Genomic DNA, 22549 nt, shown 5'->3' on the forward strand with positions numbered 1-22549 from the left:
TGCAGTTTGGTTCAAACAGCAGCGTCAGTGCCGTCCAAGTCATTGCAGCGCACACGCAGCTGTTCAGTCTGCACCTGCATAACGTTAGCCTATTAGCTGGGCATGTCTATGCTAGGACCCAGTTTAAAAAAACTTATGACCCAGCGTCATATTTAGCGCTAAAAGTTTGCTGTAAATTTGTAAGTTGTCATCCGTTTATTGGGATACAATTTAAAAGAGCATTCTGTTCCAGCCGCCTGTAATCCTCCAAGTTTTACCCACCCTCGATCCGCACACGACTCATCGGCTACCATGCCTCTGTGTTGTCTGGAAAAAACCCTGTAGCCTAATCATCTGTAGTCATTCCAGTCCAGCCGTATTCACCACCACGCCGAACTACAATTCAGAAACGTGTTGCGACAGTTTCTACGCATTAATGCGTAGTCTACGGGGTTGTCAAAACCGGAACGCTAAAGCAAATCCTCTTGTATAACTGAATCTAACTGCATGGCCCTTGACTCTAACTCTTAATCAGGTAATGAAACAGCATTGAATGAAATAGAACCACGTTTAATATGGTCAAAACTAGACAAACCCGACTAGACCAGCAGCTTTCAAGTACGCTGAATTACTAGCTAGAGCACCAGGATATGACATTTTTGGCAACTCTCTGTGAAGTAATATCTCGTGAGCTGTTTGCTGATTGCTAAATCCAATAGTTGACTGTCTCTGCAGTCTCAAATGACATTCATTTATTATGGAGAGAAGTTATCACACCAGAATATAGGGCTAGTTTATATTTTTTAGACAGACTGCATTACAGTAACCCCTCTGCCTCATTCCCTCACATCAGAACCATTTTAAGATGCACAAATAACCCAAACTCAGGGCCCAGGGCCATTAAAGGTAAAGACAGAGTACTGGTATGTTTTAATGTAGGCCTTTAATCATATTTCATTTGTTTTTGCGAGAACCAGGTCATGGCACAATTCAACACCAGGTACTCCAATCAACCCACAAGTTGCTGTAATCTATGTATCGAAAAAATTAATAACTATACCAACTTGAGAAAAAAAGCAGACTTTCTCTGATCTTATTTGCTAATTCAGCAATTCTGCTTTATGGAACAACCCATACATAGCACAGACCTACAAACTGAGGGTTAAGACCATCCTGACTGGAATATAGGTGTGATTGGAGTCAATTGACAGGAAGGGAGAGAACTGTATCTCTTAAAGTCCAGGTTAACCCAGTTCAATTTTTTGTTATGAGCTTCACACACCACAGGAAAACATGTCATTAACCACCCAGCCAAATCTGAGTGATTAAAAATGTCGCTAAGTATATAAAATAAGGCTTCAAAATCGGTTAAAAATCAGCAGCATTCTCTGGTCTGAGACCGTGGGGGCGTGTCTGCTGAAGGCACCGAAGCCACACCCAATTGCGTGGGGAGGGGGTGTGGAGGGAAGAACCTGTCAAATAGTACCGTTCTCTGGTCTGCATAGTCACACTGGCACGCCGTCTCTTTTGTGGTAGGAAGGCACAGCTTTGTGGAGAGAGGAGTTGAAATTACACTTGTCTAATGAATCAAACGCACAGATGCTTCCTCCTAACCTATCTCCTGACAAACACAGGTAAAACTGTAGCTACTCTATACCAACGCGCCAGTGTTACTGCCCTTAGATGCAAAATACAAAAACAGGCAACGAGGAATGTATGAGTCTGTCCCTATTTTCTCCCTGCCACCTCCGGACCCATTCCTATCCCTCCCAGGCGATCCTGTCGTCCCTTGGGATCAATGGAAAAAGTTGTTTAAAATGTACCTTTTAGTCACTGGCTTGAACAGCGCTGATAGCGCGAAGAAGCGTACTACCGGAGTTGATAATCGGGACAGACTCATCCACTCTCGTTGGCAATGTTATGTGTGAGAATAATTATTATTCTCACACATAACATTGCCAACGAGAGTGGATGAGTCTGTCCCGACGAGCACTCGGCTTCAACTTTCCCGCAACATATCCAACAGAACTGGAATGTTCAGCCAGTAGCCGCCGAGCACCGCTTCACTGGGAGAGGGTGCGTCTTTCTCCAGCTGCAGCTGGTCTACCTGGTCTACCTGGTCTACCTGGTCTACCTGGTCTACCTGGTCTACCTGGTCTACCTGGTCTACCTGGTCTACCTGGTCTACCTAACCATCCCCTCGCTCCCGCCTCCCGGTCTCCCGCTGGAGAAATATACTGTAACCATTACCGGTGAACCCATACGCCCATCAGGTGCCACAAATATGGCAGGCAGTTTCTGTATAGTTAACGCTTATAGTCATAATATATCATCCGTAACGTTATTTGGTGGGTGGTCGCCTGGTCGGTGCTGCTAGCTGTTAGCTAGACTAAGGTTATATACACACTCCCATCTGAAACAAGCTACATAGCTAATGTTAGCTATAATTCCTCCTAAGATTACATAATTCATCATAGCTGACATTACCACATACATGTCAAGACATATTTTGTATATTAATAGCAGTGTATTTTCCTATTGCTTACGTTACCTAGCTAACGTTATAACGTTAATAAGCTATAAGCACACAAGGCAGCGGTGTCGGCACCAAAGGTTGATGCGACAGGAGAATGGAGGCCGGGGAGGGAGATGGTTGGCTCCGCCGAATTCACCAGGACCAGTCGTGAGTCCGTGAAACCCAAAAGCCTCATATTATAATTGCAGAAGCTTTCGGGAGTGAAATGTTTGCTGCAGAGGCGGGCGCTAGCGGTGACAGACTCTGTAACACCATGGCTCTTCAAAAATGCTAACCCATTTGCTTCTCATTTCAGCTTTACTCGGGAGTGAAAGAAGGAGACCTTATCATCCCATTCCTGCTGGCATCCAGGAAGGATGCATTTTCGTTTAGATTTATGCATAGGCATTGCTAACTAAGAAAAACTAGCTAATTCTAGACTGTTGGTTAAAACTAGCTAATTCTAGACTCAAGATTGAGCAGGAAAACCGGAGATTCAAATCCGTTCTAGCTTTATATAGTGTTAGGGCGGGGATATGCTAAGAACACCGCTCTACGTCATCCGGTACCCGTTTTAAGCCCGCCCAGAAAATCCGGAAATCAAAACTGGTTAAAAACACAAAACTGGTCTAACTTCACAATTCAGTACTACACATGGTTCATCCCATTTTTACATGTTATCAGCAATGCATCACTAACACATAGAATGTGTTTTCAAGCAAATCTCTGATTTTGGTTAACTGGGACTTTAAGTATGGAATCTAGTGTACAATCTACAGCAGAAGTGGCACATCACACACCTTTGCAATCCTTTGAAACTAGACTGTTAGTCACTTAGAATTGTTCAAAATATGCATTTATGTCCAAATCCATCAAACAAAGTTGCACAGAAATCATTCACTATTTATTCATTTATTAATTCTACCAATTCAAAACATTTCATTACAAAAGTAAAAATAATTAAGAAGGGTTTGAGGAAGAAAAAAAGGAAAAGAAAAACACTTAAAATTACTACTTCAGGACATCACAACACAAACAGACACCTCATGACTCCTCCTTAATTGGTGTACAACCAGAGAAAAAGCTGTTTTGGAAGCTGGCTAGGACTCGTTTTTTCTTCTTCAGGATGCTGGCCATCTTCCTCTCTTCCTCATCCTCCTCGTCCTCATCCTCTTCCACTTCAGCGAGAGGTTTCCTCTCCAGTCTCAGGTCTGTAGGCAGGTGTCCCATGTCTCCTATCTCTTTGAGCACCTGTAAGAACATGGAAAATGAATGGCTATGGCATATGCCATATCTAACCAAGTTTAAAGGCATGTAAAGTATGTTTCTTGAACAAATATTGGTTGGTCTGTATAAAGTTTTAACCTGCATCTGTAACCTGCATTTTATATGCTAATGACACTGGTTTACGCCATTGCCTATACAGTTGACCAGGCTCTTGCAGTCTGTATTTACAGGAAATCATTTGTGGAATTTAAATTACTGTTAAAGCTAGACGGTGCTCATATTAAACATGTCCCTGTATGTTAATATCTGGGCATATGAATAAACAAGCTTTCCTTCAAAGAGGATAAAGATGTGGTCAATAAGTTTAGAGTAAAAATTGGCTTCTTATATAGAAAATGGTCATGCTCCTGAGAAATAATGAGTCCACTTTCATGCCAGTTTTTGATTATGTAGACATTATTTTTGTAATATGTTTTGTAATTTGTATATCTTTGTGTATTTTGTATTTCCATCTGTACAGTATTGTGTGTAAGCAGGGCTCCCTTGAGAGATCTGTCTCAAAGGGACTCCCTGCCAAATGAAATTAAAAAATACTTCTGCAACACCGACTATCTTAATCCAAGTCAGGACGCCACTCCTGCTTCAATGTACAGTAAAAGCTCGATAAATGGTTTAATTTGTTAAGACTACCCAGCCCTCTCAAGTGTTGACACAGATGTTTCATGATGGCGCCTGCCTACCTTCTTGGTGGGTGTGACACAGGGAGGTTTGAAGAAGGTAGAGTCCCCGATGCTGACTGCTGTGGGGTCTTGGGGTATAGAAACTGACCCATCATCCACCTCGCTCGAGTCCTGAGGGAAGGAGACAAAAACGGCACTATTTTTTTTTTTTAATGAAGCACTTTTTATTGTCAGACATGCTATGAGAATAGTACTTTTCCACACCAGTAACACTGAATTCACTAATTCCTTGAGACTTATTGGTTAAGTTTGTATAGAAATCTAGACTTATTGGTTAAGTTTGTATAGAAATCTGAGCTCACCGTCACCAGGCTGGATGCTTGGGTGTCCAGGTTTCTACATTTTTCCTGATCACACTGGCAGTTCTCTCCACAGTTGATCCTTCCTTTGCGACACCGGCACAGCTTGTTGCTGCAGCGACCCTTGCATGCACACTGAAGGGAGACACGCAGAATTCTTAAAGGCGTAGTAAAGGGAAAAATCATGTTTAGCCCTGTTTTTAAGGTTACTTATGATCATATACAATGGTTCAGACCAAGACGTTGACAAAACTAGCACTTTTGAGAAAGTTGATAATTGCTCTACCACCGTTTAGGTCATACAATGGATGTGGGTGGGCACCTTGAAAAATCCTTCAAAAACATGTAAAACTCTCGATTTCAAAGACGAGAAGCTCACCGAGGGGGTAATTGCTGTCCGTTGGTGTTCTGACATCAAATTCGCCGCAAAGTATGAATCCTGTAGGGTTTTATTGATAATTTTATGAAATCCATTGACTTGTATTGACGCGACCGATGTGTAGATCAATCCGCAGAGGGGATTCAGGAAGCGGAACTATTTACGGTAGCTATTGTTATTATTTTGCTAGGCTACCTAGTTTGCGGAAGTTTACACACTTATGTGCTGCGACTAAATAGTTCTATGCTAAATATTTAAAAAAGCATTTCCAGATGAACTAGAATCTTACTTTATGGCGAATTATATGTCAGAACGCAAACTAACACCTCGTGAGTTTCTTGTCTTTGAAATTGATGTTTTTTTTTTAATGATTTTTCAAGGTGCCCACCAACATCCATTGTATGACAAACGGTAACATCCATTGTATGACAAACGGTAGTAGAGCAATTATCAGACTTTCTCAAAAGTGCTAGTTTTGTAAACGTTTTGATCTGAACCATTGTATATGATCATAAGTAACCTTAAAACAGAGCTAAAGATGATTTTTCCCTTTACTACTCCTTTAAGAAGGCCATGACTGTATTGTGTCTTGACTTTGTTGACAATTTTTCTTGTTTCTATTACCAAAGTCAGTGAGAAATTCTCATTTATACAATCATAATCATGCAATAACTGTGCAGAATGAATCTTCGGACAACCCCATCTTACCCCTGTTGCCTTGGCTTTCTTGGAGGGCTTGCGGCCTTTGTCGTTGGCCTCGGGGCGCCACTCCTCTTCTTCCTCCTCCTCCTCCGAGGTCTCTACCAGCGCCGCTATGTCGATGTCCATCGCCAGGGGTGCGCGGGCTGTGGTGAAGCGCCGTCCTTTGGGCTGAAGGAAACCGGTAGACAACACAATCAATGAGAACACAACAACCAAGAAAATTAAACCTAGCTTATACTGTATATAAGACAAGCTATGGCTATGCTCAGAGCTATGTGCCATGAGCCATAGCTTGTCTTATACAGTAAACTAGGCTTTAGGGTCAGAAGTCCAGGTCCAAACTGATGGTGCTTGGACCATTTGCAGAACAAGCATGTATGGAGTGGAGGTAGGCGGTGGCTTACCTTTGGTGGGACATACTCAAATGAGTCGTCTGGGGACTTAGTAGAAGTTGGCAAAAGGGTGTTGATCTTTTTACTACTGGCCAACTGGAGCAGTGTTAGTTTCTGCAGACACACAAAAATATCTTTACAGTCACATCAACCTAACTGAAGAATGTGACTAGGACATCTTTTTATCACTTGAGAAACATTGCTAAGGTGAAATCTTTTCTCTCCCAGGCCAACACTCAAAGACTAATGCATGCTTTTATCAGTAGCAGGTTGGATTACTGTAATGCTCTCCTATCTGGTCTACCAAAGACAGCTATTAGCCAACTTCAAATAGTACAAAATGCTGCAGTGCTTGTCCTCACCAAGACCAGAAGGAGGGCACACATCACACCAATCTTACAATAACCATTACCTGTTTCTGTTGTTCATTCTCTTCCATCAGCCTCTGGTTTTGCTCACTCAGCTCCCGCATCTTCTCAATCTCTTCCTCCTATCGACACACGGGTTGAATATTGAGGGGAGGGGTCAAGTCAGGGGACATAAACGTATCCTCATGGACCTGACCCATCTCTGAAAGAGGACATCACCAAGTCTTTTTCCTCAATTCTCTATCCATATAAGAATCACTTGATTCTGTAGCAGAGGACGCGGGGACACACCTGGAACTTAAGGCGCTGCAGAAGCTCTCTCTCCCTTTCTGAAGTGTCATGCGTCTCCGTCGTCTTCTCCTCGGACTCCCCGCCTGGTGGCTTACTCTGCAGCTGGCTGAGGAGGTACAGGACCTGTGGAGAGGAAGGAAGTTCTAAACAACCAACTCAAAAATAAAGGATGAAAACACAGGATGAGATGTAGGCGGGAGGATAGAGAAGCCATGTTGAAAGAAGGTTCGTAAAGTCTGATTAAACCGCAATTTACCTTCTCCTGATGTCTCTGCTCGAGCTCCACGAGGTGTTGCTGGTGCTCCACATCCATGTCCGACATCAGCTTCCTGTCATCGCACATCAACTTCTGCATATCCAGGACGTTACCCCTCTCCTGCTTCAGATCACTTTCCAGCTTAGCACAGGCCGTTTTGGCAGACACCAGCTGTGGAGGCAATCAAGTGTTTCGGTGGTTAGCCATGTAAACCTCTCCCTCCTGTGCGGACTTAAAGTTGATCATCTTGGCACTGAAATGTAGTGCTGTATGTACCTCTGACATAAGGACCTTGAGGGCACACTTGGACTCCACTAAAGTAGTGATGGAGTCCCAGCGTTGTTTCAACCGCCCCTCATTGTCTGCATCCAGAACTTTCTGCTGAAGGTCAGCTATTTGGGCACTCCTAAGAAGATTTGAAAGGCAATCAGTCAATAGAGATCTTATGTGGTTTAGTTGAAATAGTAATTGTTTTATCATATATGAGCAATACATCTAGGACCTCATTGAGGGGCAGCAAACTAAAAGACTCACCGTTTACAAGAGTAATAAAGTTATGTTTTGAACAGGGTGTGAAAGTTTCAGATCAGAGCATCACTGTGACAATTCTCAGTGACTCACCTGAGGCCCATCTCAGTCTCCAGGTTATCCACCTGTTTACCCAGAGACGCCTCCAGCTCCCCCTGGCTCTCCAGCTCAGAGATGATGAGAGTTCGACGCTGTGGAGGGGGACACAGACCAAGAAAAACATATTAGGATATATATAGTATGTCGCCATTATCATGTAGCAACCTACATTTTGTCAAGGTTAAGTATTGTAGAGAAGGGCCCCAACCACTCACTCTGATCTTGGCAGCGGGCCGGTCCCCTGCTTCCATCTGCTGTTTGAGTCGGGAGATCTCCTCTGCCAGGATCTTCCTGTCCTCCAGCAAGTCCTTCAGGTGGCGCCGTGCCTCTTCTGTGCTCGCCAGCACCTCCACCTCATTCAGGAGCCAGGTCTGCCCGCCCCCACACAGACACACACACACACACACACACACACACACACCATGTGTTTAGGCCATGCCATAGTCACACAATCAGGCACAGACACACATTTTATAGCATAGCATCGCCATCCTGATCATTAGAGCTCACATTCTTGTTTCACTCCACAGATTCTCCCTCCTATTTTCTGACCAGGTCCAGTGGATGCCTCTATGTCACTGACAGACCACCCTGAGTCCGGTAGAAACCTCTGTGTTTGCTGTAAAAGTCCAGTGCAACCACTAACCTTGCCTTCCTCCCTCCTCCCTAGAGTCTCTCCCTCTTATACTCTAAACAGGCCCTATGGACATCCCGTCTCCTGCAGGCCACCCTGTATCTGGTAGAAATCCCCCTGACTGCTGCAAAAACCTAGTACAGCGACTAACCCTGTCGCCCCTTCTCCTCCCTAGTGTCTTGCCCTCTTGTACTACACCCAGGTCCTGGACAGCCCCCCCTCCCCCTTTTTCCCGGCCAAGGTCTTCCAACTGGCTTCCCATGCTCCTAGAGAGGCCCCCTGGCATCCTCATGTCCAGCTCCCTCCCAGTATGTGTCGCCAGCTTTCCCTATCCAGCCAACCCCCCCTTTTCTACTCTGGACACTCTGCTTTTTTCCTCCCCACTTCTACTTAGCAGCTTTAAATTAAACTACTCCTAAACATGTATTAATTTGTCTTTAGATGGGTCCCCTGATGGAAGGCCAGATGGGACCAACTAGGTGGATCAACTATTAACAAATATTTAACAAGTTATTAGTAAGAAGTTAACTAATCGCTTGTTAGTGATCTATTAACTATTTATAGGTCATAGTTCATTGACCAACTATTAAACATTTAGTAAGTCATTAATAACGAATTAACAGGTTGTAGATTAACTATTTATAAAGGATAGTTGTAAATCATTAGCTGAATATCGACAAATGTTTAACACATCCTTAATAACTCATCGGTCATGACCGAAAGAACGAGATCACGGATACAAGCGGCCGAAATGAGTTTTCTCCGGAGGGTGGCTGGGGTCTCCCTGAGAGATCGGGTGAGAGGTTCAGTCAGCCGGGAGAGACTCGGAGTAGAGCCGCTGCTCCTTTGCGTCGAAAGGAGCCAGTTGAGGTGGTTCGGGCATCTAGTGAGGATGCCTCCTGGGCGCCTCCCTAGGGAGGTGTTCCAGGCGTGTCCGGCTGGGAGGAGGCCATGGGGTAGACCCAGGACTAGGTGGCAGGATTACGTCTCCGCACTGGCCTGGGAGCGGCTAAAGATTCCACAGGCAGAGCTGGTTGATGCTGCTAGGGAAAGGGATGTCTGGGGCCTCCTGCTGGAACTGCTGCCTCCGCGACCCGACCCCGGATAAGCGGATGAAGATGGATGGATGGATGGAATAACTCATTAACTAACAGTTTGTGGAAGATCTATTAACTATTTACAAGGGGTAGTTTATGTAACCCACTTGTTTAGAAAGTATATGCACTTTTAAGTTCTGGCAAGTAGTAGTACACTGATTACCTACGTTAAATGCAATTATTGTAAGTCGACTTGGATAAAAGCATCTGCTAAATGACTAATGTTACGAGGTGGGCAGGACCTTGACTCTGCCAGCAACTCCATTTATCCCTCTGCTGGGGACGTCCTTGCGTTTCTCGGCCACCTCGCTCCTCTTCTGCAGGGCATCCTTCAGCCGCTTGTTGGCGGCCGCAGCCTGAAAGAGAGAACGGCAGCTCAGAACAGCACTGCTTCTCTGACACCAGACCACAGCTCAGAAATCGAACAAAATCAAACAAAGAAAGAAATAGCACCAAGCAATCATCACCTCCTCAGTTTTACGACGCAAGACGCTGGCTTGTTTTTGGAAGTCCCTCTCTAGCTTCAGCATCTCGTACTGACGCTTACGGTCCTGTTACAGAAGGAGGGGGGTATGGTTGGTGACGACGTATAGAAACGTCCGCAGAGCGAACAGTCAAATGGGAAGGAACGCAGACTTTAAAACCAAACGCTGCTAACCTTCTCTTTGAGCTGCAGCACCTCCTTGTCCTTCTTGTTCTTCCAGACCCTGAACTTCTCCCCGTCCTCCTTCAACTGCCTCATCAGCTGCACGCGCTGCGTCTTCATAGCCTAGACAGGTACAGCAAACACAAACAAGCAAGGAATTAACTAAGGGCCGACCAATATGGCTTTTTCAGGGCCGATACCGATTATTAGTAAACAAGGAGCCCTGCGAACCGATATTTGGAACCGATATACATTTGCAGTGAAAATTTTAAACGTGATGTCAATTTAGAATAACACAAACGCCCTTCAGACTAGAGATGTAGCCTGTGCTGGTCAGACAGAGCTGTTTAGTCTATAGATGTAGCCTGTGCTGGTCAGACAGTGCTGTGGGCGGGACACGAGACCAGAGTGGTGAATACAGACAGTCGGCTGCATCAGAGCCGCAGTAGCGCTTAAAGTAGCTTAAAATTAATGAATTTTATTGGCAATTCGATAATAAAAAATACCTATTATTATAAAAATGCTGAATATCCAATAATCGGTCTATCCCTAAAATACAAAAAAACTCTACACACCGCTCAAATCAACCTTTCAATACTGCGAGTCAGGAGTGAGTAAGTTCCATCAGAGCACCTTGATCTCCTGGTTGAGCTGCGTCACGCTGCGGACAGAGGCCTCCTTGAGCTTCAGGAGCTTAGACTGTTCCAGCAGCTTCTTCTTCATGTCGGTGATCTGGCCCTCCAGCTCCTGCAGCCTCTTCCTGCGCTGCTCGCTCAGCCTGGGCAGAGACACCAGCGGAGGGAAGGCCCAGACAAACAACGCGTTGGTGGCACCGTGTCATGTTTACACAACAGTTGTATCGGATGACTAATTGTAAATAACAACATTACGGTGGAATTTAAACGGTTCCTTACTTGGCCTGGTTGGTGTCCTTCTTGGCAGAGTGGAGCGCCAGAATGAGCTCCTCCTTCTCCTTCTGCAGGGATCCCACTGAAGTCTGCAGGTCCTTGATGTTATTCTGTAAGATAACATGGTGCACAAACGATGTTTGGATGCTGGCTGGTTACCTCCTCTGTTTACCAACTCCATTCAGCTACATCTGGCGCCTCCTTTGAATTCGGCCATTCCTTCCCGTCAGCTCCACGCCTACCTGGTGCTCGGTTTGCAAAGGCTCCAGCTGGCTGTCGTTCTGGCACATCTTCTTGACATATTGCTCCTTCAGGGCGAGGACTTTGTTGAGCTCAATCAGCTCCTTGGACATCTGGGCCTGACGCAGAGCATGCTGGGTAGTGAAGCCTTCTGGAGAGTGCTCATCCGCTGCGGCAGCGGCCTGTGTGCGAAGGTGGAGGTAGAGAGGTGTGACTGTGAGCTCATAACTTTAGTGACGTTCGAAGACAAGACCATGAACTGATAACCAGGCGTACACGAGGGGAGCCATCTGTTGGGGTTATGCTACCAGTCCCAGGTCCCAGAGGGCCACCCTCTCCCCCACAGTCTTCGGAGTCCATAGCCTCTATGGAGGCAGCAATACCAGCACTTTCATCCTGAGGAGACAAGGATACAAGAATTACACGTGGATGAGGCAGACTCGGGTCATACCGCCAGACCTGGTTTAACTGCAAAAAGCATTTGAAGATAATTGTAGTGTATTTGATTTGCCTTACAGTTGTCACTGATGGGACTGATTCATTTGTTTTATTGGACTAGGTAAGACAAATCAAGTTCACTCGAGTATTTGACCCGTGTTTGCAAAATGTAATTGACCCAGGTCTACATACTACTGACCCAAGCATGCTTTATGGCATCACTATAACAGCTTGGTTTAACACAATACAAGGTAGTGGGGAAGACAGTTCCTCTGGACATTTTCTCAATTTTCTTGTTAGCAAATAATAAAAAAAGGTATCAACTGTGGGCTGTTGTAGATATCCTCTTAGTACAGAGGATTGTGAGAGCTCCCTCTGCTGGCTGTACCTGCAGTTGCAGGATGATGCTCTGGAGATTCTGAATCACTTCCACATTCTCCTTCAGCTCCTGGTCCTCCAAGGTCTCCACCAGCCTCTGCAGGTCAACCTTACACCTGCCATGGAGGGAAGGGATCTTAGTGGTGATGGAAAGTGGTGATGAGCTGAGTTTGAAAACTACCCCAGATACAGACTTAACAGACAAGACATCCTGAGTTTGACATCTAAACTACCCCTGATGCCTAGAGACTTAAGACATCCTGTGCGTGTTTCAGACTTACGCTGCGTGATGCTTAAGTTCTTCAAGCTTGCTCTGCAGTTTGTCATTCGCCTGCTCTGTCTATATCAACAAAGAAAGAAGTGTTGATGTGATTATTGGCATCATGTGATAATAATGCTGATGGAGTCCTGCTGTATCACACCACCGCCCTAACGTCCTAGCGTAGCTGCTCACCGCGATGATCCTCTCAAACATGAGGGCGGTCTGACCGGCCGCCTCTCCCAGCTCCCGGCACAGCTTGCCGTTCTCCTCCTGAAGGTGGCGCGTCTTCTCCAGCAGCTTGGCCACGCTCTCCGCCGGCTCCGACCTAGTCAGAGTGAGCCGGTAGCATTTCATCTTAAATCGTTAGGACTGTTCAGTCCCCCTTTAATAGAGTAGTAGTTTGGTATTCAGCATAAGCCCCATTATAAGGATATTTATCATCAAATAGAACTGTCCATATCAATTTTTGACAGACTGTGCCCCCTTGAGATATTAGTGCTCATTGCTCATGTCACAGCTAACCATACAATGGATCTTCATGGGCAATGGGCGCATACATGGTTACCCATTACTTAGCTGTGACATGACCAATGAGCACTAATACCTCAAGAGTGCAGTCTCTCAAAAATATTCAATGGACCATTGTATATGATCGTAAATAACCTTATAACGGGCTTATGATACTAAATACCAAACTAGTCCTTTTAATAGAGGACATGAATGTGGTACTGTAGATGGCGTCTTCTACCCATCATGATACAATAATATATTGGTAAATCCAATACTATTGGCAAATAAGAGATCATGTTCTACAGTTTTATATTTACTGGACTGTAAGTAACGGACAGGAATGTGTCCTTACCCATTGAGCGCTGGTGCCACGCCCCCACGCGCATGCAGGAGCATCACCTGCAGCTCCTGCACCTGTGGATCACGAAGAGAAACATCTCAGTACATCAGACAACACTGGAACACTTCAGACATTACCTCAGACATTACCCCATTCCCGTTTGAGATTATCACTTGAATATTAACAATTAGTGTCAATATGAGTTTCTCAACCCTTTGTGAGTTTGGAATGATGTCTGAAGGACTTTTCGTAAGGCGACTCCATGATCGTACCTGCTGCTTCAGGCGTTTCATCTCGGCGGCTCTGGGGTCAACGTTGACCACGGGTTTGTTCTTGATCTTCCGGGCTCGGTCCGCGTAGCGCAGGGTGTTGCTGGTCTCCTCAATGTTGGAGTCGGCGGGGCTGACACACGCGATCATCAATGTGTGGCTGTTGCCTCCCAGAGAATCTAACGGGAAAATCAGGAAAACAATCTTTACTGACATATTTTCAGGTCCACTTTCACTTTGATACAATACATTTAGGTAATCTGGAAATATCTGTCAGGCTAGGATCTCAAGAAACCCCGGGGCCATATGCAACCACAAATATATTTTTTGTTATTTCTCCAGAAGTGCCATTTATTCATGCATCTCGGCTCTATCTTGGTACTATCTGTGTTGTTGTTAGGCTTGATAGTAAGGTCCTCAATAGAAGTGCTCACTCTAGCGGTGTCAACAACCCATGTGTCTTACCCTGCAACAGTCGCGTGAGCTTGGAGTCCCTGTACGGCACAAACGTCACTTTCTTGCTCTCATCCCCTAGGGCACTGATCACATTCCCCAGGGAAAGCAGGCCACGGTTGATGCTGATACCTGGGACACAGGATGACAGTATAACGTCAGAAAGGTTCTGTTTTAGGACACGTCACTTGGCGCAACAGAATAGGCAGTTAGCAGTGCAGGTTATGAAAACCCACCAGCTTTGTAAGAACACTGTCTGGCCTCCACCCACCTTCCTTTAGACGATCTCCCTCCGCCTTGGTCTTCTTCTGCCTCTCGGAGCCGGCCAGGTCCACCAGGTGCAGCTTCGACACAATGGAGTCAGTTCTACAGAATTGAAAACAGAAGGGCAAAATCAAAAAACAAAAACAAAGCATGTCTTAGCATCCTCAATGTTTTCACAGAGCTGATTTTTTTCTCATTTACAAATCTGAATTTATGCTGCTGGTCATTGAGGATAAGTGTTTTGAGTAAGAAGAGGCCTGACGGCAGGAGAGGTATATCAATCCTAGTAAGGCAACGGGGGTGGAGAGTAGAGGAGCATACTGACTTGTCTCCGCCCCGGCGTTGCTCCAGGGTGATGGTGAAGATGGCATGGGATCGCGACGAGGCGGCGTTCATGGCCGTGGACCCCACCGTACGGCACGAGTTGCCCAGCTCCAGGCAGCCCACCATCTCCTGGGCAGAGACCACCTTTCTCTCCGTCAGACCCACGATCTGAGAGAGCAGGGAAGATTTTAACATGGAAAAGTGTTCCACAAAGCATTTATTCCGCCAAACAGTGTAAGCTAATGCTGCAATCTACGATGACTGACATTGACTTGACCAGGCTTTCCTATTCTGTCTCATACCTGTATGTTCTTAGTTTTCTTGATTATATTAAGCATGTCTCCTTTAAGGTTTACTTCATTAGAAGTTTCCTGCTTTATCAACCACCTGTCACTCACTACTACCCACTGTCATTCACTAGCCAGCTGTCATTCACTAACCACCTATCATTCACTACTAACCACCTGCTGTTCACTGTTAACCACCTGTCATCCACTAACCACCGGTCATTCACTAACCACCTGTCATTCACTACTAACCACCTGTCATTCACTACTAACCACCTGTCATTCACTACTATCCACATGTCATTCATCAACTACCGTCATTCACTAACCACCTGTTATTCACCATTAACCACCTGTCATCCATTAACCACCTGTCATCCACTAACCACCTGTTATTCACCACTAATCACCTTTCATCCACTAACCACCTGTCATTCACCCTAGGGCAGTGACATGTTCTGATTTCAATGTTTTGATTCTCCACTCCAGTTTGTGTGTGGTAAGGCGGATCCTTCACCCTATTGGAGATGTAGGCAGTGGCTCTGGTAGCGTCAGTTTTATGCGCTGTTCTAGCAATGATTTTCCATGGAGATGTCTCCAGACTTTCGGAAGCGGAGATCTCCAAAGTCTGGTATCACCACACTACTAACCAGCTGTCATTCACTACTAACCAGCTGTCATTCATTACTAACCAGGGTTTTTCCTGCATAGAGGATTTTTTGGCACCGCCCAAAGAGATTTTAGCCAGAGCCAAAGGAAAATCACCAGTGCCAAAAATTGAGAATATAAATAGCAATTCAAATCCTCTCCAAATGTGTTTGATAGCTTGTTTCAAGTGCAGCCCATCCCTCTTTCTTGCATTGTCCATGGTTTGGACCACTAGTAATCAAGATAATTAATAGACAGGTTATCAGTATCTTCCCGCGATTGTGAAAAGTGAGCTCAGTCAGAACGACAGCAAAGAATATATACTATGGTAGGCTACTCGGCATAAAACTGAGGTTTCCCCCCAAAATTGTGTGCGCATCACCCCCCAGACTCATTCTGAGCCAGGAAAAACCCTGCAAACCACTATCACCCACTACTAATCACTGTCATCCACTACTGACCAGCTGTCATTCACTAACCTTTATTCCCTCCTTCGGGTCCTCCCGAATGCTGAGGCTTGGCTTATCCTTGGACAAACAGAGTAAGTCCAAGATGTCCTCGTTGTAGATCTAACACGAAAAAGGTTAAGAGGAAATCAAAATTGTGTCAACTCCCAGAGGCTCTCGCAAATCACAACAGATGCCACATGTTTACCAAACTAGGCTAGACTTTACAAAGAACAAATAAATAGTCATAATCTAATATTTTCTAGGGCTGGAGGGTCCACTTTTCTCACATACCTCCAAATACGACACTGTCAAACAAAATTCGCTGTCCGTTCTGTTCTCACTCTCCTGAAAGATCCTCCGCACCACCCTGGGGATGACGCCGACCGTAGACTCATTCTCCTGGCTGGACGTGTAGGTTCCCCCCATGGAGAAGGTCTTCCCTGACCCTGTCTGCCCGTAGGCCAGCACTGTAGCGTGGTAGCCTGGGGGGAGGAGTTGCACACATCCTGTCAGCTCTCTCTACTCACACAAGTGTGATTATTGAAGATAGTGAGTGTGCATGTGAACTGACATATTACCAGATCTCTCTCTAATAGTCAAAGTCAAGGACTTTGAACACTGACAGCAACTTGGACATTGGCTTGGCAAAACTACAACCAGGCTGGAAACTGAACATTTTAATGACTGGTAGCAATGAGGTAATGCTTATCTGGGTCACCTTTGAAAAGCCCACTCAACAATGGTGCAACAGCAGCATTGAAGACTTCCTCTTGCTCGGTCACTGGATCAAACACATAATCATACGTGAATGCCTTTTCAGCGCCAACAATCACCTGGAGTTGAAGAAGACAAGCAAGGCAGCAAAAGTTGGGTCACTCTCATGAAAAGGAAATTGGCCTGATGAATCTAGAGATGTAAACATTTAGCTGCTGACCTGCGGCTGCCCAGCCACGAATGTGAGGCAGCTCTGACATCCCTCGTTGATCTCTTTTGGAACCAGCGGACGACACCGCAGGGCGACCCGCACAGGAATCACCTTAACGTCGTCCTTCATTCTGCAAAATATTAAAATTAATGTCTATCGCAGATTGGCTAATATACTATATACTACTGTATACTACCGGATAGAGCATTGTCTTGAGTCAAAGCATAAGAAATTGCGCATCCCTTTGTGAGGCTGCTAGTAGCTATAGCTAAAGTTATAGTTATCTAGCAAGCTGCTGACTTTTTATCAAAACTTGTCAAACTGTGTGGCGTGGTGGTGGCCATTGATAAGTCAACGTTATCAAAATCAAAGACTGTTTAGCTAACGTTAGCTGGCTAGCTAGCTTGATCACTGAGATGCTAGCTAGCTCACTCTACCCTGAATGACACTGTCATGTCATTAAGATGCCATTTACGAAAGAAAGTCGGTCAGCAGAGCGAGTTCGGTATGTTTTCGGATAAGTTGTGAATGGTTCCTTAACGTACCTTTTCTCAAGATAGATAACGCGTTGTCTGGAACTTGCAGGACGGTTTGTTTGACTTTTCTGCTGAATCCTGCCACTTCAAACAAACGATGATTAAAATTAAACGGTAACAATTATTGCCGAGAAAAGAACATTATCACAACGTCGCTATCCAGCTAACACTTGCTGCTAGTTCGTCGAGAACATAATGACGTTGTTTAGTTTCCGGCTGCGCTGCTGTTGTTAACTTAAAATAATTCCTGCAGTAGGCCTATTTCTCATGATGATTTGTTCAATTCTGTACTGCCCGCCACTTTCATAGCCACGTGAGATTACATAATCTCGCGAGTTTCGCTGTCCCTTCTATTCTATTTTCAAACACAAAGCTCCGCCCCTCCGACGCGTCTTCGGTGACATCCGACGGCGTGCGTTCAAGTTTATTTGAATCCGATGATTAAAAATTACCGTCCAATCCAGGGCTGCCAAGCCTCACACGCATTTTTTCAGCCTCTTCTCACGCTCACACGCCACACTTTGGTGCTTTTAAATCTAAATTAAAACCCACCTGTATTCACTAGCCTTCTCAGGGGACTAATGATAAATGTCAGTAGGCTATCATGTATTGTGTTATTGCTTTGGCTTGTCTTGCATTATGTTTGTGCTTTGTTGCTTTGCTTCACGTTGTCTTGTGTGTGTCTGATTGTTTTGCTTTATATTGCCTTGTATTTAATCTGTGTGTATTTTATTGTCTTGCTGTGTTTTGCTCTGTATTTAATCTGTATGTGTTTTATTTATGTAGGCCTACAGCACTTTGGTCGGCCTAGGCTGTTTTTAAATGTGCTTACAAATAAACTTGACTTGACTTTACAATTCTCACGCGGATAAATGACCACCCGCGAAATACTAGTAGGCTAGTTCAATGCCTATGGGACCTTTATTTAGAAATTACTTGAACGAAGATATTTTCGTTTTAGGGTACAGCGCAACCGCCTCCTAGTTCACGGTTTCAATAGTAACCACTGGGTGGGGATATTAGGCTATTTAGGTTGATCTAGGTCGGAAGGTAGAGCGGCCGGGTTCGATCTCCGCTCCCGGCGTGTGCCGAAGAGTCCTTGAGCAGTCATACCAGGCTACCTTGGCGCAGTACCTTACTGTCGCTTCACAGCAAGGTCTCCGGGCCGTGCTGAGTTTTCATGTTCTCCTCGTGTTCGCAAGGGTTTCCTCCCAAAATAACCCAATATGAAAAACATGCTCTTCTTCAGTCCGGTCCCTGACCAAGACCTGTATTGAGCAGCTGGACTTGCTCCCCGGGCGCCATGAACGATACGATAGCTGCCCATGAAGGAGGACAGCTCGGGATGGGATAAATGCAGGGAACACTTTTCACCGGCGGTTGAAGTGCAAAAAGTTGCATGTATGTGCTGTGTGCTGTGTCGCCGCTCACTGTAATGTGTGTCACTTTATGGCGAAATAAAGACCCCCCCCCCCCGGTCCTGTAATTTTACTTTGCTATCAGCTCACCCCCCCCCCCCCCCCCAGATTGATTAGTCTAGTCCCCTCATACCTATGTCAACTTCTTCAGTCCCAATGTCTTGCATGAACCCTCCATTCCTCTGACTCTGACCTACTTGCAGTCCCCAATACTCAACTACACACAATGGGAGACAGGCCCCTTTCCTCTGCTGGGCTTGCCTGTGGAGCCACCTTTCCTTCAGTGTTAGAAAGTTTGAAGAGTGCTTTATAAACAAAATCCATTATTCGTATTACTACTACCACCTTGGAAACAAAATACCAAACATGTAAAATTATAAGGCTTTATTACACAATAGTAGCATTGTTATGTAACTAGAAAGATTATTAAAAACATGAATCTGTCGCCGAAGATTGAATGCTGATTTCCGAAAACAGAACATTAAGACACGATGAGGTGAGGGTCTTGAATGTTTGAAGAATGTTTGAAGAAAGTTAGAGAAAAGAGATAGTAAAACCTGGGTTAGTAGTATACATAAAGATCTGTTGACATAAAAGAGATCAATCTGAGACAGACCAGAGCACATTTATTAGCAAGCGTTCTTCATACAGAATATGATACACCCATTTCCCATCCTTTCTACGAAGGACCAGTCCATCACCCTCTCTCTCATTCCCATCAGTAAGCCTAGGCTATTGTTTCTTCTTTACAACATGAGCGCAGTCATATTTGCCTCTGACCACCGTCAGCTTCACTCCTGGAAGGTCCTGTGTCCGGCCCCCTTGCACCAGCACCACGTTATGCTCCTGAAGGTTGTGTCCCTCCCCAGGAATGAAGACAACCGCTTCCTTTCCGTTGGACAGACGAACTCTGGCACATTTGCGGTTGGCAGAGTTTGGCTTCTTGGGTTTCCGGATCATGGTCTTCAGAATAACCGCCTTCATCTGAGGACGGCCAAAAGTAGCACTGACACGAGGAGGAGGTGGTGACGGCTTTCCCTTGCGATGCATCTGGTTCAGGGTGGCCATGGTTCTGGAGAAGAGAGGTCCGGTCCACAGAGAGAGAGACTGGGACACTGTAGACAGACACAAAGGGAGGGAGGGACTATGGTCAACAATAGTTGGCACCCTGAGAGGACGCTTTTTTTTCAGAAGCTATTCCTGTCTGCAAAGTCAGATGTAGCTCCCTATCTCCAGTATCCAATGTGTTTGTCTAACCTAGTAGGTAGGATAATCTCCAAGTTAATTTAGACTGACTGACACATTGTTGGATGCCAGAGATAAGGAATCCCTTTTCGTCTTCAAAGACAGAGCCTTTGTTAAAGTAGCAAGGAAAATTGACTGTTATGAAAGAAAAATACAGTTTAGGCTTTTAGGCACATACAGACTAAATTGTTCATTTCTTTGCAAAGCATTCCACATCTGGAAACATTTGTTGAGGAAAAAAATAAAAGATAATCAGCTTGGTACCTTGTAATAATGGTGTCAACATTGGTCTCAGACTCCACAGTGACGCCATCCCTGAACAAGACCCATGAGATGAGGTTATTTCAAAGTGAACAAAGCACATGAATAGCTAGCTAGCATTTCACTTGGTGTATTCTACATAATAAGACTGTCACTGAATGCCAAACGAAGGTTTTTACCTAACGTTACTGAGTATTATAAAGTTGGTAGCTAGGTAACTGGGCTATTGCAATAGCTAGATAACGTTACCTGCTTTGACAGCAGTTAGCCAACCTAGCAAGCCATATACAGTAAATAGGATAGCTAGCTAAGGTTATTCAATTTCTGGCATTAGGCATAGTCATAACGCTACTTACTTGTTTATATTCCCCCAACAGAGCCAACCACGATAAATTATTTAAATATCTGCCAAGTTTAACATGAGCTACTTTAGAACGTGTAAATGAGAAAATAACAAAAATATCATGCTGCTGTTCTCTGCACTGACCGACACCGGAAGTATTATGTACGATGTACCTGAAGTTCTTCCGGCTACGTTAGGTGCATTTGTTTTGATACGCGCCAGAGCGGAGGAAACCACTTGGTATGCTACATAGCCTACAGTGCGATAATGTCAATGCATTCTTATATTGGAAAATCAGTACAGTTTGAAATATTTTGTCAACAAATTGAATACAAGTTTTTTTATTACTGTTTCATTTTGAAAATACATCACCAGAGAGTTTTAGATCAGTATTAGATCATCAATAGGCTATCAACAGACAATGGATTGATCTCTTTGTCCAGGACTACAATCAATTCAATTTTGAAAACAGGCTATCTCACATTGGAGTCTCAATTAATAACAATAATAATAATAATAATAATAATAATAATAAATTGTATTAGCACCTTTCATAACATAGAATTCAGCAAAGAAAAAAAAAGAAAGTTTAGGCCTACATAAAAAGAGCAAATTAGAAGATATAAATGAACTATCAGATAACAGAGTGAAAAAAAAAGCTGAAAAATGTAATAAAACCATGATTAGGTCAGAGCAATAAAATATATAAGATATATATATATTATATATATATAATATATACAAGATCAAGTAAAAACAAAAACAAAAATAACAGGGTAAAAACAAATAAGTAGCCTAACAGGGTAAAAATGAAAAGCAACAAACATGAAACAACATTAAGATAGAAAGATAAAATAAGAGCAATAAAACAACAACATTGAAATAAAATATGGAATCAATTAAAAGCAAGAGTAAAAAGGTGGGTCTTGAGCTTTTTCTTAAAACTATCATAATCTACAATGGGAGTAATGGGAGTTTGTTCCAAACTGTTGGTCCATAAAAACAGAAGGCTGCTTCACCATGTCTTTTGTACTTCATTTTCAGCAGGTCAGCACTGGACGACCTAAGGCGACGGTTTGGAACATATTCGGACAGGCAATCGATGAGGTAGGAAGGGGCAAGACAATTGCATGCCTTAAAAACAAGTGATTTTAAGGGATTTGACTGTCATCAGATTGAAAGTATTTACATAGTAGCCTAAAACAACATATAACTTATTCTGCTCATTCTCCAGCCAATGTAGGCTTGTTTCTCTGGAGAAAGACTTCTGGGGGACCTCTCCACTACCAAGCTACAAGGAATTGTTATATGAACACACCTTCATTGTCTTTTCAATCTCTGAACACTCATTAATTAGCCTTCAAAGATCATAATTTTTCTCTGCCCATTGATAGTAATGGAGTAATGTGTGCCGTACTACGTATGATAACAACAACAACAACAACAACAAAAACTCCATAGATGGTGGTGTGGTCATTACCTCTGCCCCAGCGACAGCGCAGGGTAGAAAGTAGCCTAATGTTTTCGGTGGTGTATGTTGGATCACTGGTTTGTTGGTTTGTTAACAGGATTACGCAAAAACCAGACCGATTTTCATGAAACTCAGTGGAGGGGTGTAGCATGGGTCAACTTAGAACTCACTATATTTTGGAGCAGATCCGAATCACGGGGCAGATACACAAATTAAAACAAAATTTTGAGCAAAGCCAGCTCCCCATGTGGGGTGCTAGAGACATAGGATTTGGACTGGGGTGTGTGGGGGGTGAGCCCGGAGTGCACCGAACTGCCCCCTGCCGGTTCCGACCCGAGGGGGGCGCCACAGAGCAGCTCAAACACAGCTGCCCATTCACCTCCATACATTTTTTTTACTTAAAATAAAATAAATTCTCCCCATTCATT

General features: G+C 44.4%; 2 protein-coding genes across 2 annotated transcripts; both read right to left on the minus strand.

Moving 5' to 3' along the window:
- Window positions 1-3538: 3538 nt before the first annotated feature.
- kif4 (kinesin family member 4) lies at window positions 3539-16976 on the minus strand (the record flags this gene model as incomplete). Its single annotated transcript, XM_084449584.1, has 30 exons — window positions 3539-3745; window positions 4462-4572; window positions 4767-4895; window positions 5848-6009; window positions 6246-6347; window positions 6646-6723; window positions 6893-7015; window positions 7149-7319; window positions 7425-7554; window positions 7770-7867; window positions 7991-8146; window positions 9749-9862; window positions 9974-10057; window positions 10165-10275; window positions 10786-10930; window positions 11067-11170; window positions 11303-11482; window positions 11589-11696; window positions 12127-12232; window positions 12398-12456; window positions 12571-12703; window positions 13241-13302; window positions 13501-13676; window positions 13963-14082; window positions 14222-14316; window positions 14540-14706; window positions 15953-16042; window positions 16214-16404; window positions 16641-16755; window positions 16857-16976. The coding sequence occupies 30 exons, from the start codon at window positions 16974-16976 to the stop codon at window positions 3539-3541; spliced, it is 3747 nt and encodes a 1248-aa protein (XP_084305710.1).
- Window positions 16977-19191: 2215 nt separating this feature from the next.
- On the minus strand, window positions 19192-20803 carry mrps12 (mitochondrial ribosomal protein S12). The gene is made up of 3 exons (XM_084449639.1): window positions 20664-20803; window positions 20311-20361; window positions 19192-19916 (listed from the first exon to the last, which is right to left on the minus strand). Exons 2-3 carry the CDS (start codon window positions 20357-20359, stop codon window positions 19534-19536), a joined length of 432 nt encoding a protein of 143 aa, XP_084305765.1. The 5' UTR covers window positions 20360-20361; window positions 20664-20803; the 3' UTR covers window positions 19192-19533.
- Window positions 20804-22549: the final 1746 nt, after the last annotated feature.

The sequence above is a fragment of the Borostomias antarcticus genome, assembly GCF_949987555.1.
Source record: "Borostomias antarcticus genome assembly, chromosome: 15".
Classification (NCBI taxonomy): domain Eukaryota; kingdom Metazoa; phylum Chordata; class Actinopteri; order Stomiiformes; family Stomiidae; genus Borostomias; species Borostomias antarcticus.

Bases quoted from the DNA above. Each gene is read 5' to 3' on its own strand.
- mrps12 (XM_084449639.1), bottom strand. From the start codon at position 20,359: ATGGCGTCACTGTGGAGTCTGAGACCAATGTTGACACCATTATTACAA. The intron at 19,917-20,310 runs GTACCAAGCTGA...GTCTGTCTACAG, and splicing joins GTTGACACCATTATTACAAG to TGTCCCAGTCTCTCTCTCTG.